Source organism: Schistosoma mansoni, chromosome 1 (assembly GCF_000237925.1).
Source record: "Schistosoma mansoni strain Puerto Rico chromosome 1, complete genome".
Classification (NCBI taxonomy): Eukaryota; Metazoa; Platyhelminthes; class Trematoda; order Strigeidida; family Schistosomatidae; genus Schistosoma; species Schistosoma mansoni.
The window spans coordinates 31,602,029-31,614,600 of NC_031495.1; the positions used below are offsets into that span (position 1 = coordinate 31,602,029).

The window sequence follows — 12,572 nt, forward strand, 5'->3', positions numbered from 1 at the left end:
TGGTCCAAGCTTTTTCAAGGACCAGATTACCAGGCGAAACATTGGATTTACTTCAAATTCATTCGGTGAGATTTTACAAATATATTATTCCTATTTATTGATTGGAAAATAAGATTATTAACACGGTATATGACAGTGTAACTCTATCTAATCTATAACATTCTACACTTTCTTACGTTGTTTTGATTATTGTTGTACATTTTAGCAATGACAAAATATTTAATGAAATTCATGGCATATCAAAATTACCTCCTGTGATTTATGATCATTCGATCAAAACTACTATTCCTTCTGTCAATAATATTGATCAGAATGTGAATAAAAAGTCTGATTTTATCAATAATCAATATTATCCACAATTTCATCGGCGATTGTCATGTGAAATACGGCAAAATGAACAATATCTTGACCGTAGTTTAACTTCACAATCATTTTCTTTGAAAGGAAGAGGTGATCACTTAAAGGGAAATATTAATCCGGTTAATGAATGTGTACAAATATCTGGTATAACCCTCAGCAAAGAAGAAGTAAGCCGTAGTATTAATTAAAAATAACATTATTACCAGTAGTTCAATTGAGTAAAAATTGATGTTTATATGAGAAAACAATATAGAAATCTAGTCATATAGTATTGAAGCAATCTATAAAGCAAGCTAATGTAATTATAAATTCATTAATATTATAAGAAAATTTACAATATAATAGAATTTGAAATAACAAGGTATAATTATTCCGGACAACCTTTGAGAAGTTTAATTGATCAAAAGATATGATCTCCTTTCTTGATTACAGTTTTAGTATTCCTTATTACTATTTTCGAAAAAAACTATATATTCAAATGTTTATCATTTCATGATACCACCATGATGTCACCGACTTTATTACATTTCTTAAAACCATAACACCATAACTTGATCATTTTAAATAACCTCTTAAACAAATCTCAAGTTTGTTGAAAATCGCGGTTACTCAGATGGAAATAAAAGCACAAAGTAAATGCTGATGGAATACGGGGAGCCTGGAAATTTGATCAGACAGTAGATTTCTACAAGAATGTATAGTTTATTTTGTTTGAGTAATGAATTGGTTCCTAAGTATATATATAACACCACAGTGTTGGTAGTGTTAACCTGACTATTGTATTCAATCCAGAAGTAGCAAGATTCTAATTCGTTTTACATCAATTTGATCTTTTATGTTTACTCATTAGATCTTGGCAATCATTAATGAACGCGATGAATTGTATGAGATATTACGAGTTAATGAAGAGGATGCAAGTGAACGTTATTCTACAGAAAAACGTTTATTGAGTATCAAACAAGAATTTACCGCCGAACAGCAACGTTTAAGACAAATTATCACTGCACTAGAAGAGGTAAGAAAATCAAATACTGAAAAACAGTTTACTTTTTTTTAACTTTTTGTACTCGCGTTCTCATTCACTTGATGTCTAGATTTCGTTTTCCACTGGTGGAAAATCTAAATTAGTTGTTTACTGGCATGTTTTCGATTATGATGTTTCACAGGACTAAATTTCGAAGAATAAAAGTTTGTGGCAGGCACTTCGTTTTTTTCAATTATTTAGTCTAGCTATAATGTGTGAAATAATTTTAGCTTAAGACGCTATAAAAACAGGATTCGACTCGTCAGATTGAAACAAGAGATCTCATAATAATTAATTGTAAAAATATATAAAAGAAATCTATTGAATAGCTAGCGACAAGATCGTAAATGATCATTGACTATTTTTCTTCCTACTTTATAAGTAAGAGACTGGTAAACAATTAAGTATTATTAAGGTAGTGACCAGATTTGGAAAGAATATTCAGTTATTCGCAGAGTCACTGTTAAGTAGAGTTCATTCAAGGTAATAATGAATCGAATATTAAATGTGTTAGTGCATTGTTCTCGGCATGAAATCTGACTACCATGCCTTTGATTCCCTTAGAATTCGTCAATAGTCTTTTTCTTGGATTTAGAATCTAGGATGAAATAGCTACTTGATTTGTCATGATCTCCATTAGTCCACTAGAAGATGGCAGTTTGGGATGAAAACTGTAGTGTATATCTTTGTCATTATTGTCCTTTCGACGTATGTGATAAAATAAACTGAATTCGTCTTATTCTGTGAACCATTTGTCATTGTTACTTTGGTACAAGCAGCCTCTAGCATTTGATGATATATCATTACCTGATACTTTATTTATCGTTTGTTTACTTCGTAGGAATTAGAAGTCACAATGTGCCGTCTTAATCAGTTAACTGCTGAAAGAAGCAAATGGACAACTGAATTAGATGAAACAAAGAACGAAAGGAATGAGATGAAAGAAAAACTGAAAAATGCGGAAGAAAATCACAAAGTTGAATTGATGGAAATGGAAAATGTTTGTTTATTATTACTGTATTTACATTCATGTTTTGTGTTGGCACAAACTGTCCGTAGTAAGACATTTCTATGGATTTGTGGACCGATTTTTAATTTTGGGATATACAATGTGATATTCTTTAGTGATCTACTTACTGTTTAGAAAATAATATTAAATGTAGGTCCACAAACGCCATTCTACAATACATGTATGATAAATCACTGAAAACCAGGAAACATCGGGCAGCTGTTTTTTCTTAGAAGGTAACTCTACAATAGTGACATCCGCAGCCCCTCCGAGTGATCGAAACTAAGGCCTTCATATTTCATGGTGAGTGGTTGCCCTTCAGACCAATGCGTCGGGAACTAAACATTTACAATTCTAACACCGATTCATTCGCAATATTTAGGAACCATCTGATTCAGTGACCTAGGTGTTAAGCCCTCTTCAAGAGATCTGAATGTCATAAGTTTGATCCTCGATAAAGTTGTCGATGTGTAACGCTAATCATTTTTAAAATAGAACGAAATATCTGCTCAGTGCTTCCTGGTTTTCAGTAGTTGTCTAACTAAGATCAATCATTGATGTAAGCAATAAAATTCAACAATCTTCACAAACCCTCTATTCCAGTGATTAGTTAATGTTAGCAAATACATATGTTAATCCGATTGTTTCTACTTAAAATATCTTTGTCTATATGCAGTGTAATAAATGAATATAATCCAGAATTAACCATAGTTAATGATAGCCATTTATAATATTAGTTTCATACTTGGCAAGTATGCTAAAATCAAAACCGGTATTAAAATAATTTTAATTAATTAATCGTGAATGCACACTGCTGAGGAGTCCCACAATGGGACGAAACAGCCTTCCAGTGCTTCCAAGTTTTCCATAGTGGTCTAGCTTCAATTGATTCATGATCTCAACTATTAAAATTTAAAAAAACTTTGTTTGAATTCATTTCTTATATTAATAATAAACAAAATAGAAAATTGATTAACTATCAAATTTAAAATGTAATTTTCATTTCATTTATCATATATTTATCAAGGCATATCAAGAGAAATTGAAACAAATGAAATTAGATGAAATTAAAAACACTGAAATGATAAAAAAAGAATATGAATTAAAAATAAATAATACTACTGATAAACAATTAAAACAAACTACTGAATTTGAAGAGAAATTACAAAAATTAAATAAAACAATTAAAGAAATTGAACAAGAGAAAGAAAATTTAAGGTAAATAGTCTTTCATCATTTACATATATGTATAGATATATTCATGAAAGATAAATTGATACAGGTCACCATTCCTAAAATAATTCAGGTCGGCGATTTCTTAATTTTATTCACATCAAACAAACAGATAAACATTCAGTTTCTTTTGCGTCCAGTTCCCTAATCAGGAAAAAATCTATATATTAAATGTGGATTGATTATTTGAACATAATTATATAAATAGTCACTTATTACCATATTGAGATAAGATGGTGGTTGGAGGTGGTCAACAGGAAACCCTGAACCCAGATTTCGTGCCACTTGGCACTCGTCAGCAAGGTGTACCTGTAATCTTGAGGGGACTGGTGCTCCATGACGGATTCGATCCCGTGTCACCCAGTGTCGAGCCACCTTGACTAGTGGCCACATTGCAACTTGATCGATAGCATTCGATCAGCACTAAGAAGGACTTGACACGCATGACATTGATCACCACCCAGTGATCAATCAATTGTGATTACCATATTACTTAACTCAAGATTATATATTTAGTAAAAACTATAATTAGGCTTGAATTTCTTAAAGATTCATTATTCCTAGATACATTTAGTTGAGTGAACTAAGCATCTATAACACAAGATTAGTAGTTGTAAGCAAAGATGGATAGTGGTTAGAAGTGAAATCCAAAACGTGCGTTTTGTCTTATTCGCGACTCGTCAGCTTGATGTACCTGCATCTCAGAGTTGATGTTCACTCTGAGACTCGAACTCAGTACCTTTCGCCTCAAACGTCATCGCGTTATCCACTCAGCTACTTAGTCCTGATAGCCACTTGCTTGTGCAATGAGGTGAAGTTTAAATTCACTTAGTATTGTTTGCTTGTGAATTTAGGCTATATCGAGGCAATACACACAGTATGTGCATATGCCAATTAGAGACTGACCAGTTGCAGTCCTAAACATCAATGGGAAGATTCAAGCAAACAGTACTAAGTGAATTTAAAATTAGTGATATTTTAAAAATCATTTAATTTTTTTTGAATTGATTACAGACTACATCTTTTATTCAAAATATATAATCTTATTTATATTCAATTAAAAAAACAAAATAGTCTATTTAAAAACAGAAAGATTATTAATCCATATCATCGGTCAAATGAAAGTTAATAAACGATAGAAAATTATATATTTAATTTTTTAAGTTAAAGTGTCAAGTCTCAAGACTTTCAGACTTTTCTTGATGTCATCGTCAGTCCGAACTTTAGAATCAAGTGAGGTCATAAAATGTCTTCTTAAGTGGTTAACAGTTTGTTTTGTCTAAATGCTATTTGAACCATTGTTGTCTTGGCTATTATGCTACCATGTGCACATTTATTTTGATTGCCTTCTCCTTTTGTTTAGTCTTTGACCATATGACTACAATACTTGGTTCTGTGAAAAATAGCTTGGTTTCATAGATCTCCTGCATTATATATCGGTCGTAATATCTCCATAGTTAGACTTTCAGGGAAAAAGAACGAAACATTTACAAAGATGCAAACTGCAAATTGCTAAGCTATTTTAATCACGTATACTAGCGTCGCAACAACTTATTTATACCACTATTTATTTGGTGATAAAAACACTAACATTAGCATTTTTAAATAAATGTTCCTATTTTACAGCAATTGTGAGAGTAAATATGCTAAAAATTAGGACCTTATGCAAATGTATTGGATGGTTATTATTCATTCTAGTATGGTGAAGCTTGTAAGTAATAAATATCATACTGAAATACTTTAGTATCTATATTTTAAGAAAATTAAGTTTATAGAATACTGTAATAACATTTAATCACTCTACTCAAGAATAAGTGATGAAACAGAAACGTCCACTAATTACGACTTACTATTAATCAATCTGGTAATTGTTTAAAAATCCGACTCAATTCACCTCGCTAAAATATTTATTACGTTTTATCGATGTTTGCTTTATATGATCTAAACTCATGTCTTTCTAACGGTGTAAATTTAAGTGATACACAGCTTTAGAAAATGGTACAAAACTACCAAAGCGCCAAATGAAAGTCTAAAACCAAGTGTTGTTTCCATTGTTTGTTCTTTTTTTAATTCATCCGTCTATCTCTTAAGACTTAATCTTAAGTAGCAATAAAAAAACAAAGTATTAAAAAGGAATAAAATGATGGCTGTTTTTGTAAATGACCAACAATCCAAAGTAATGAAGAAGAATAAGTCTTTGATATCGAAATATCTTTAAACTTTTGTGTAAAAACATAACTCAATAAGATCAACTTCTAACTTAATTTGTTGAGGGAGATTATATAATTCGCATCTTTATGTTCTACCCGAAGTTTATGCTGATGATATCGTTCAGAAGGACAATGAAAGCTATACGACCAAACCATCCAGCTCAGAGAACAAAACTCCATCAAAAGCATCTATATGTAAATGACAGCAGTAATAATGATAGTAAAAATGATAACGATAACAATAATAATAATAATTAAAACTTATTTTTTTTAAATAATCAATGGAATAATAGACATGAAAATATGGAAATTATTAAAGAACATCGTGAAAGAGAAAGCTTAATTCGTAGTGAATATGAAGAGATTCTAGAAAGTAAATCTGTTGAAAAAGTAAGTTCAAAGTTTTTACAGTGGATTAAATTATTTCTTATCTTTTACAATGAATTTTATTAAGTACGATGCTTAGTATCATTTCCAGTGGAATTTGTTCACAATTTTTAATCTTGACTGGAAAAACGATTAATACCATTCTTATCAACCGTTTTATTACATTTTCTCTATCTTCAATAGTGATTATATTATTTCAATTATCCGTCAAAAAGATTTTAAAAATGTATAATCTAAGAAGGTAGGATGATTTGTTAGTCATTTCATCCAATAATAGTGATATAGCAGGATGGTCTAAATCAAAGATGTATTTTGTTTTCGTTATCTTTAAATGAAAAAAAAACACGTTCCTTTATTATTCATATAATATATCTAATGTTTTCTATCTATGTCATTAGTAAATATACATTTTACTGTACTTTCCATACTGTTTAAAACATATTCTGTCGGTAATTATTAATGTCATCATCCAAAGAACCATCTAAACTAGAAATGGTAAACTACTGATGGGCCTTCATTTACTCCTAAATTACATTGGCAATTTATTCTAAGTACTTTAAAATATCACAAAATATAACATAATAATAATCATTTGATGTTTTGTATTTTCATTTTAATAAAAGAGTAAGGAAATATCCAAATTAATGGATGTTCATTCTTTTCAATTAAATGAATTGGTTGAACAAATGCAAAAAGAAAAAATTCAAGCTGTCAATGATATAAGATCGTGTTATACAGAAAATATTGAAGAATTACAAAATAAATTACTGGTAAATCTTACTCAATTACTTATTGTGAATTACATGGAAAGTACTACTTATGAGTAATATATATATGTACATACGTATTGTAATTGATTCTGTTTCAAGAGCCTATCATTTAACATTAGTAATATAAATAGTTTATGTCAATCATTTTATCAAATAGTAACCAATCTCATGTTGTTTAGTACTCTGTACGCATAGAATTTTATTGATCAACTAACTTATAATTTTGATCTACTTTGTTAGCTAATGCTAGATTTCAGTCTAAGAAAATACATTACTTTGAAGATAGATATTAGTGATGATAGTCAATCAACACTTTGAATGATCTATTCTAGTATGTCTTTCTCCATCATAATGTAACACAAATAAATTAATACCTTAATAGCTTATTTAATCTATGAAGTCATTTCGTTTTTACCGTTAAAATACATATCACAATGATTTAACCAAATGACATTTAAAGATATTTATAAATATGATTCCAACTTATATTATTCCTCTGCCACTTTTTCATAATTTAGAACCAACCTTTTCAGTTATTTTAACACTATTTACATATGACTAAATTTTGTTCAACGAAGCTCTCCTTTTTGAGCAATAAATCAACATAAATATAAGTTAATTCACTTAGTATTGCTTGTTTGAATCTTCCCATTGATGTTTAGGACTGCAACTGGTCAGTCTATTATTGGTATATGTGCATACTGTGTGTATTGCCTCGATATTGCCTTAATTCACAAGCATTTTAAGCAAAGATGGATAGTGGCTAACAGTGGAATCCAGGACGCGTGTTTCGTCGTATTTGGGAGTCGTCAGCCGGATGTACCTGCATCTTGGAGTTGATGTTCATTCTGGGACTCGAACCCAGTACCTTTTGATTCAAACGCCATCTCGTTATCCACTCAGCTTATATAAGTTAATGATATAAACCATAAGTTGAATAATCTATCAATGAACATACTATTTAACTTTTCTTCTGTTTTCATTGATTTGTAACTAACATAAAAAATAAACAATTAGTTTTCTCATTTCTTATATCAGTTGTTGAAAGTCCTATAGTATTTCAATAGTACACAAAAAACTGTTCACAAGGGAAATCATATGAATAGATATTAGACTGTAGACAGAACTCACATACAGATAGCATAACTATGTATTGATATATATATTTCTTTTTGATATTAATCACCCATTTTTATTCTAGTCTAAACAAACAGAAATTCAAACACTTAATGAAACATTAACAAATACACAAAATTTATTACATGAAAGTCGTAATCAAGAAATTTTAGAAAAATTAAAAGTTCAAACTGTTGAAGCACATTCAAAAGAATTAGTTGAATGGGAAAAAGAAAAATTTGAATTATGGAAAATTAAAATGAATCAATTAAAAGATGAAAAAGATTCATTTATTGAAACAGTAAAACAAGAATTACAAGAACAAAAAGAACTTACAAAATTTTATCAAGATAAAATGAAAACTATTCAAAAAGTAAATTCAGTTTTTCATGTAATACTCAATTCTTTAGTTGATTATTTACATATTCATTAAAATAATAGATATTATGTTGTTGGGGTCTAAATTTATGCGTTTGTTCAGTTGATTTGAACTTAGTTAGCAATTAAAAGATCGATTGAAGTTAGACATTTACACCATTGGCTGCCGGTTCAGTGATCTAGAGGTTAGTCTTCTGCGCGTAAGACCTAAGGTCTTGGGTTCCGGTCTTGCATAGGGGATTGTGGATGTACACTGCTGAAGATGAAACGGTTGTCCAGTGCTTCCAGGTTTTCAGTAGCGGTCTAGATTAGATTGACTTCTGAATTCAACTTTGAAAATTAAGAGATATTTCTTTACTATCAATGGTACCAACAAAAGTCTTATTTCAGGGTTATGTATAATGTCATAACATTTTAATATTGTTATTTATTATCTTGTACAACTTGCAAATTATTTATTAATTAAAATACAAGAATATAGAAATGAATTTCATTTCCGAAATTATTCCATCAAGCGAAAATTTATTATGTTGACTTAACGACAATTCAAAAGTTGAAAATAGACTAAGAAGTAACTGTAAGCTTTCTAGTACGGTTAAAAACGCATACAACTAACTTATTGTTGAATCCATGATGTATGTAAATGTATAGTTCTTCATATTACCTATTACTTGCAACATTGGTGTTTTGTGGAATTCTGAAATTTAACAATGATGTAATGAATTAAGCAATTGATTAATAGAAATATGTATTAATTTCCTATTTTATGTTGACTTTGACAAGAATTCAGCACATTTAGTTTCTATTCATATATGAAGGACAATCGATATTTTTCTCGTTAAACGTTTGAAATGTAAACGTGAAAATGACATATTTTCATTTGTTTAAAGTAAAATGTACATTCCATCATTAACATGTATGATATTTGTCTAGAGTAGATGTCTAATAAGAATTCTCTTGATCCCAAGGTTTCACTTGGAAAGTAACCTTCTGGTAATTGATTTATAACCCTAAATTAGTACCTTTTCCTCTTCTAAGATACCCATTTTCTTTTCTTAACCTTCCTTTGGTCATAGGAGCCTTTCAGAAGTTTGGCAATCTATTAATATGCTACATTTTCCGAAGATTTTTCCATCATGTTTATGTGCAATAAATATAACTCTGGGTATTTTTTCATATGTGTGATTTCATCATAATTAATAGTCAAAGTGGGTCCACAATCAATATATAAAAGAGCGTATTTTCGACTAAGGTAGTCGTCGTGTTTTGGGGTTGATAAATTTTCACTTATCTTGGTGTTCTTATTTCAAGTCATGGGAATTGCTGTGATTCCTCGTTTTACAAGTATAAGTAATAGGTGATTACGATATAACAAATTGGCGACGTAGTCATAACAATCACATATTAGTTATTCATTTTTAGAAATAATTAAATATTTTGCACTGCTGATACATAAATGAAAGTTGTCAATCAATAAAAAACTACCAAACCGTTCTTGCATTGTATCTCTTTTTTTTATTTAGGAGTCAGATACATATCAAACTGAATTAGAACGAAAAATAATTACATTAGAAAATCAAATCGAAACATTAAAAATGAAACATGAAATCGATATGAGTGAGATTCAACAAGTCTATAACCAAGTATGTGCTTACCCTTATTTATATTTATGGGTAATAAATGATAACATGAGATTGGGAATAGATAACAGTTTTTTAACAACAACAAACTGAAATCCTTATTTATGAATGTTCGGATTACACCAAATAATTTTGTCAGATCTCCTTTTTGTATAGCAAATTTGCATATCAATTTTTGACCTTAAAATTAATTTCTGTATAAGAATTCAACATAAAATAACAAATACGATGACTAATGATTCAAATTAAAGTAAATTATCAGGGCCATCGTCAGTTTCGATCGAGCCGTCTGCAGGTTGAAGACCATGTGTTCAAAACACTATGATGATGTTTATACTACTACTATTTTATTATCAAAGTGCTGGAACAGTTGACCTGAAGATATAAGACAGATACAGTGTACCAGCCGTGTTAAGGTTGGTCAAGTCTTATCCGGTGAAGCCTATTGACTTTTCCGTAAATGGTTTCCGTTTCTAAAGGCTCATAAACCCACGGCGTGGATGTGATTTTGTGGAAAAATCTATACCCCCAGGTCTTGGTGCGTGAGCGTTGAACCAGAGGCAAGTATAATCTATATGCATACTGGTAACATAAGTTTTCATCCATGTGTCCCTTGGAATACACATAAGTATACTTACAATGTAAGCAAATATACTTTATACGCACACCGCTAATAAAAAGTTTACACTCACGCACGCCATGACACACATATTGATATATTCACCCACCTGATGATCACCGCTTCCTTCGAACGTATTTGATACAGCTGACTGTCACTTACACACTACATGCATATAGCCGGTATAAGGGTTCTCAACCATACACTTTATGACGTACACATAATCATAAGCACTCTTCTAGGGGAGTTTGATAAACACCTCTCCCTGGTATTCGCTGTCATATTTTTTATTATTTCTTCAACCTGAAGGACTAAGCGTTTGATTTCATTAGACACAAAGCAGACATTTTTCAGCTTACTTTCCTTGTTCTAAACCACGTGCGTACCCTTTGCATATACCTACACACATAGACTACACAAGTTGAGGCTCATGCAATTCATATACATAAGCATACACATTGGGAAGTCCTCGAGATTTCAGTGCGCACCGAAAAATGGGACCCAGTTGATCCGGTTTACATCAGAGTGGTGGATTAGTCCGATCCTCGCCGACCTCCCAAGTTAGCTAGCAAGGTTGCTTCTACTACTCAGCAGTGCCACAAGGAGACCTTGGGTCTGGTTTTACTGGTATAGGACAGGCAATTGTTTGTACAACCTATTTAATCAGATGAAATACCATACTACATTTTTCTGAGGGCCTGGTCAAATGAAGGATGATAGTTTACATATCTAAGTGACTTAGCTGGATTTGTGATCTATTTAGTAGCCGAACCACAAAATGTCGTCTAGAGATCTAAGAAACTATAAATAGGAACCAACTATCTGAAGCCGGTTAAAACATGGGATTTCTCACGACTCTAACAATCCACTGTATTGTTATTGATTTATAAATAATGAGTATCTATTCATTTGAATTACTTGTTTATCAAATGAATTAATATAATGGAATTCGAAAGAAAATGAAATACATTGTCTATTTTAGGCAAAATTCTGAAGATTCTTCGGAAGTTTAAATTTCTGGGTCTAAATGTTTCATAATAATAGTATTGAATCCGTAAAATTCGGCTAGTCTGAGTGACTACTGACAGAGACTACCAGAATTCGTCTTGCTTGTTTCATACTACTCATAAGTCGATATGGAATAAAATTATTTTTTATAGTTGAAATCATGAGTCAGTTGAAGCTAGACCACCATGGAAAATCTGGAAGCACTGGACGTCCGTTTCGTTCTATTGTGGGACTCCGTCCAGGAACGTGAATCAGCTTTCAGTAGCTTCTCATCTAGTCAAGCTGGTGTTCTAATCACTACAGACGTTGCAAGTCGAGGTTTGGATTTGGCATCAGTTGCTTGGGTTGTACAATACCATGTAACGGGAGGTCCTGTCGACTATGTACATCGTGTTGGGCGCACTGCACGAGCTGGTGGTCATGGTAAAGCATTACTTTTCCTAGAACCTGAAGAAACTGAATTTATGAACCTTTTAAAATCGAAAGTTGGAATTGAAATGAAAGAAATAAGTTTACCTGATCTACTACAGACCGTTCTTTTTCATTTACAGAATACTAAACATCCTGGGAAGCAAAGGGTATGTCTTCACATCTATTTTGGGTTTATTTATGTATTAAAGTAAACTGCTTTTATGACTCTGATGTAGTGGGCCAATCAAATACCGGCTAAATAGTAAGCGAATTCTACTGGTCAATGTTTAGCTCCCTTTTCAAGGGACAAGACGCCCGCCATTGATTAAACGTGTCTTAGATTACTAAGGGACATATTTATATTCGGTTTAATCAATACAACGAGTCTTCTAGTTACATTCTGTCTG

At 31.2% G+C, this 12,572-nt stretch overlaps 1 protein-coding gene across 1 annotated transcript in view; it reads left to right on the forward strand.

Annotated features, from left to right (window-relative positions):
- Positions 1-12,572, forward strand: part of Smp_152770 (hypothetical protein) — a gene marked incomplete at both ends in the record, with an annotated part of 39,615 nt that overhangs the window by 18,680 nt on the left and 8,363 nt on the right. The window contains 9 exons of the mRNA XM_018794056.1: positions 206-527; positions 1,211-1,375; positions 2,226-2,442; positions 3,551-3,611; positions 6,130-6,226; positions 6,847-6,993; positions 8,195-8,482; positions 10,011-10,104; positions 12,010-12,332. Coding sequence (XP_018648506.1) covers positions 206-527; positions 1,211-1,375; positions 2,226-2,442; positions 3,551-3,611; positions 6,130-6,226; positions 6,847-6,993; positions 8,195-8,482; positions 10,011-10,104; positions 12,010-12,332 — 1,714 coding nt within the window. The remainder of the gene's footprint in view (positions 1-205; positions 528-1,210; positions 1,376-2,225; positions 2,443-3,550; positions 3,612-6,129; positions 6,227-6,846; positions 6,994-8,194; positions 8,483-10,010; positions 10,105-12,009; positions 12,333-12,572) is intronic.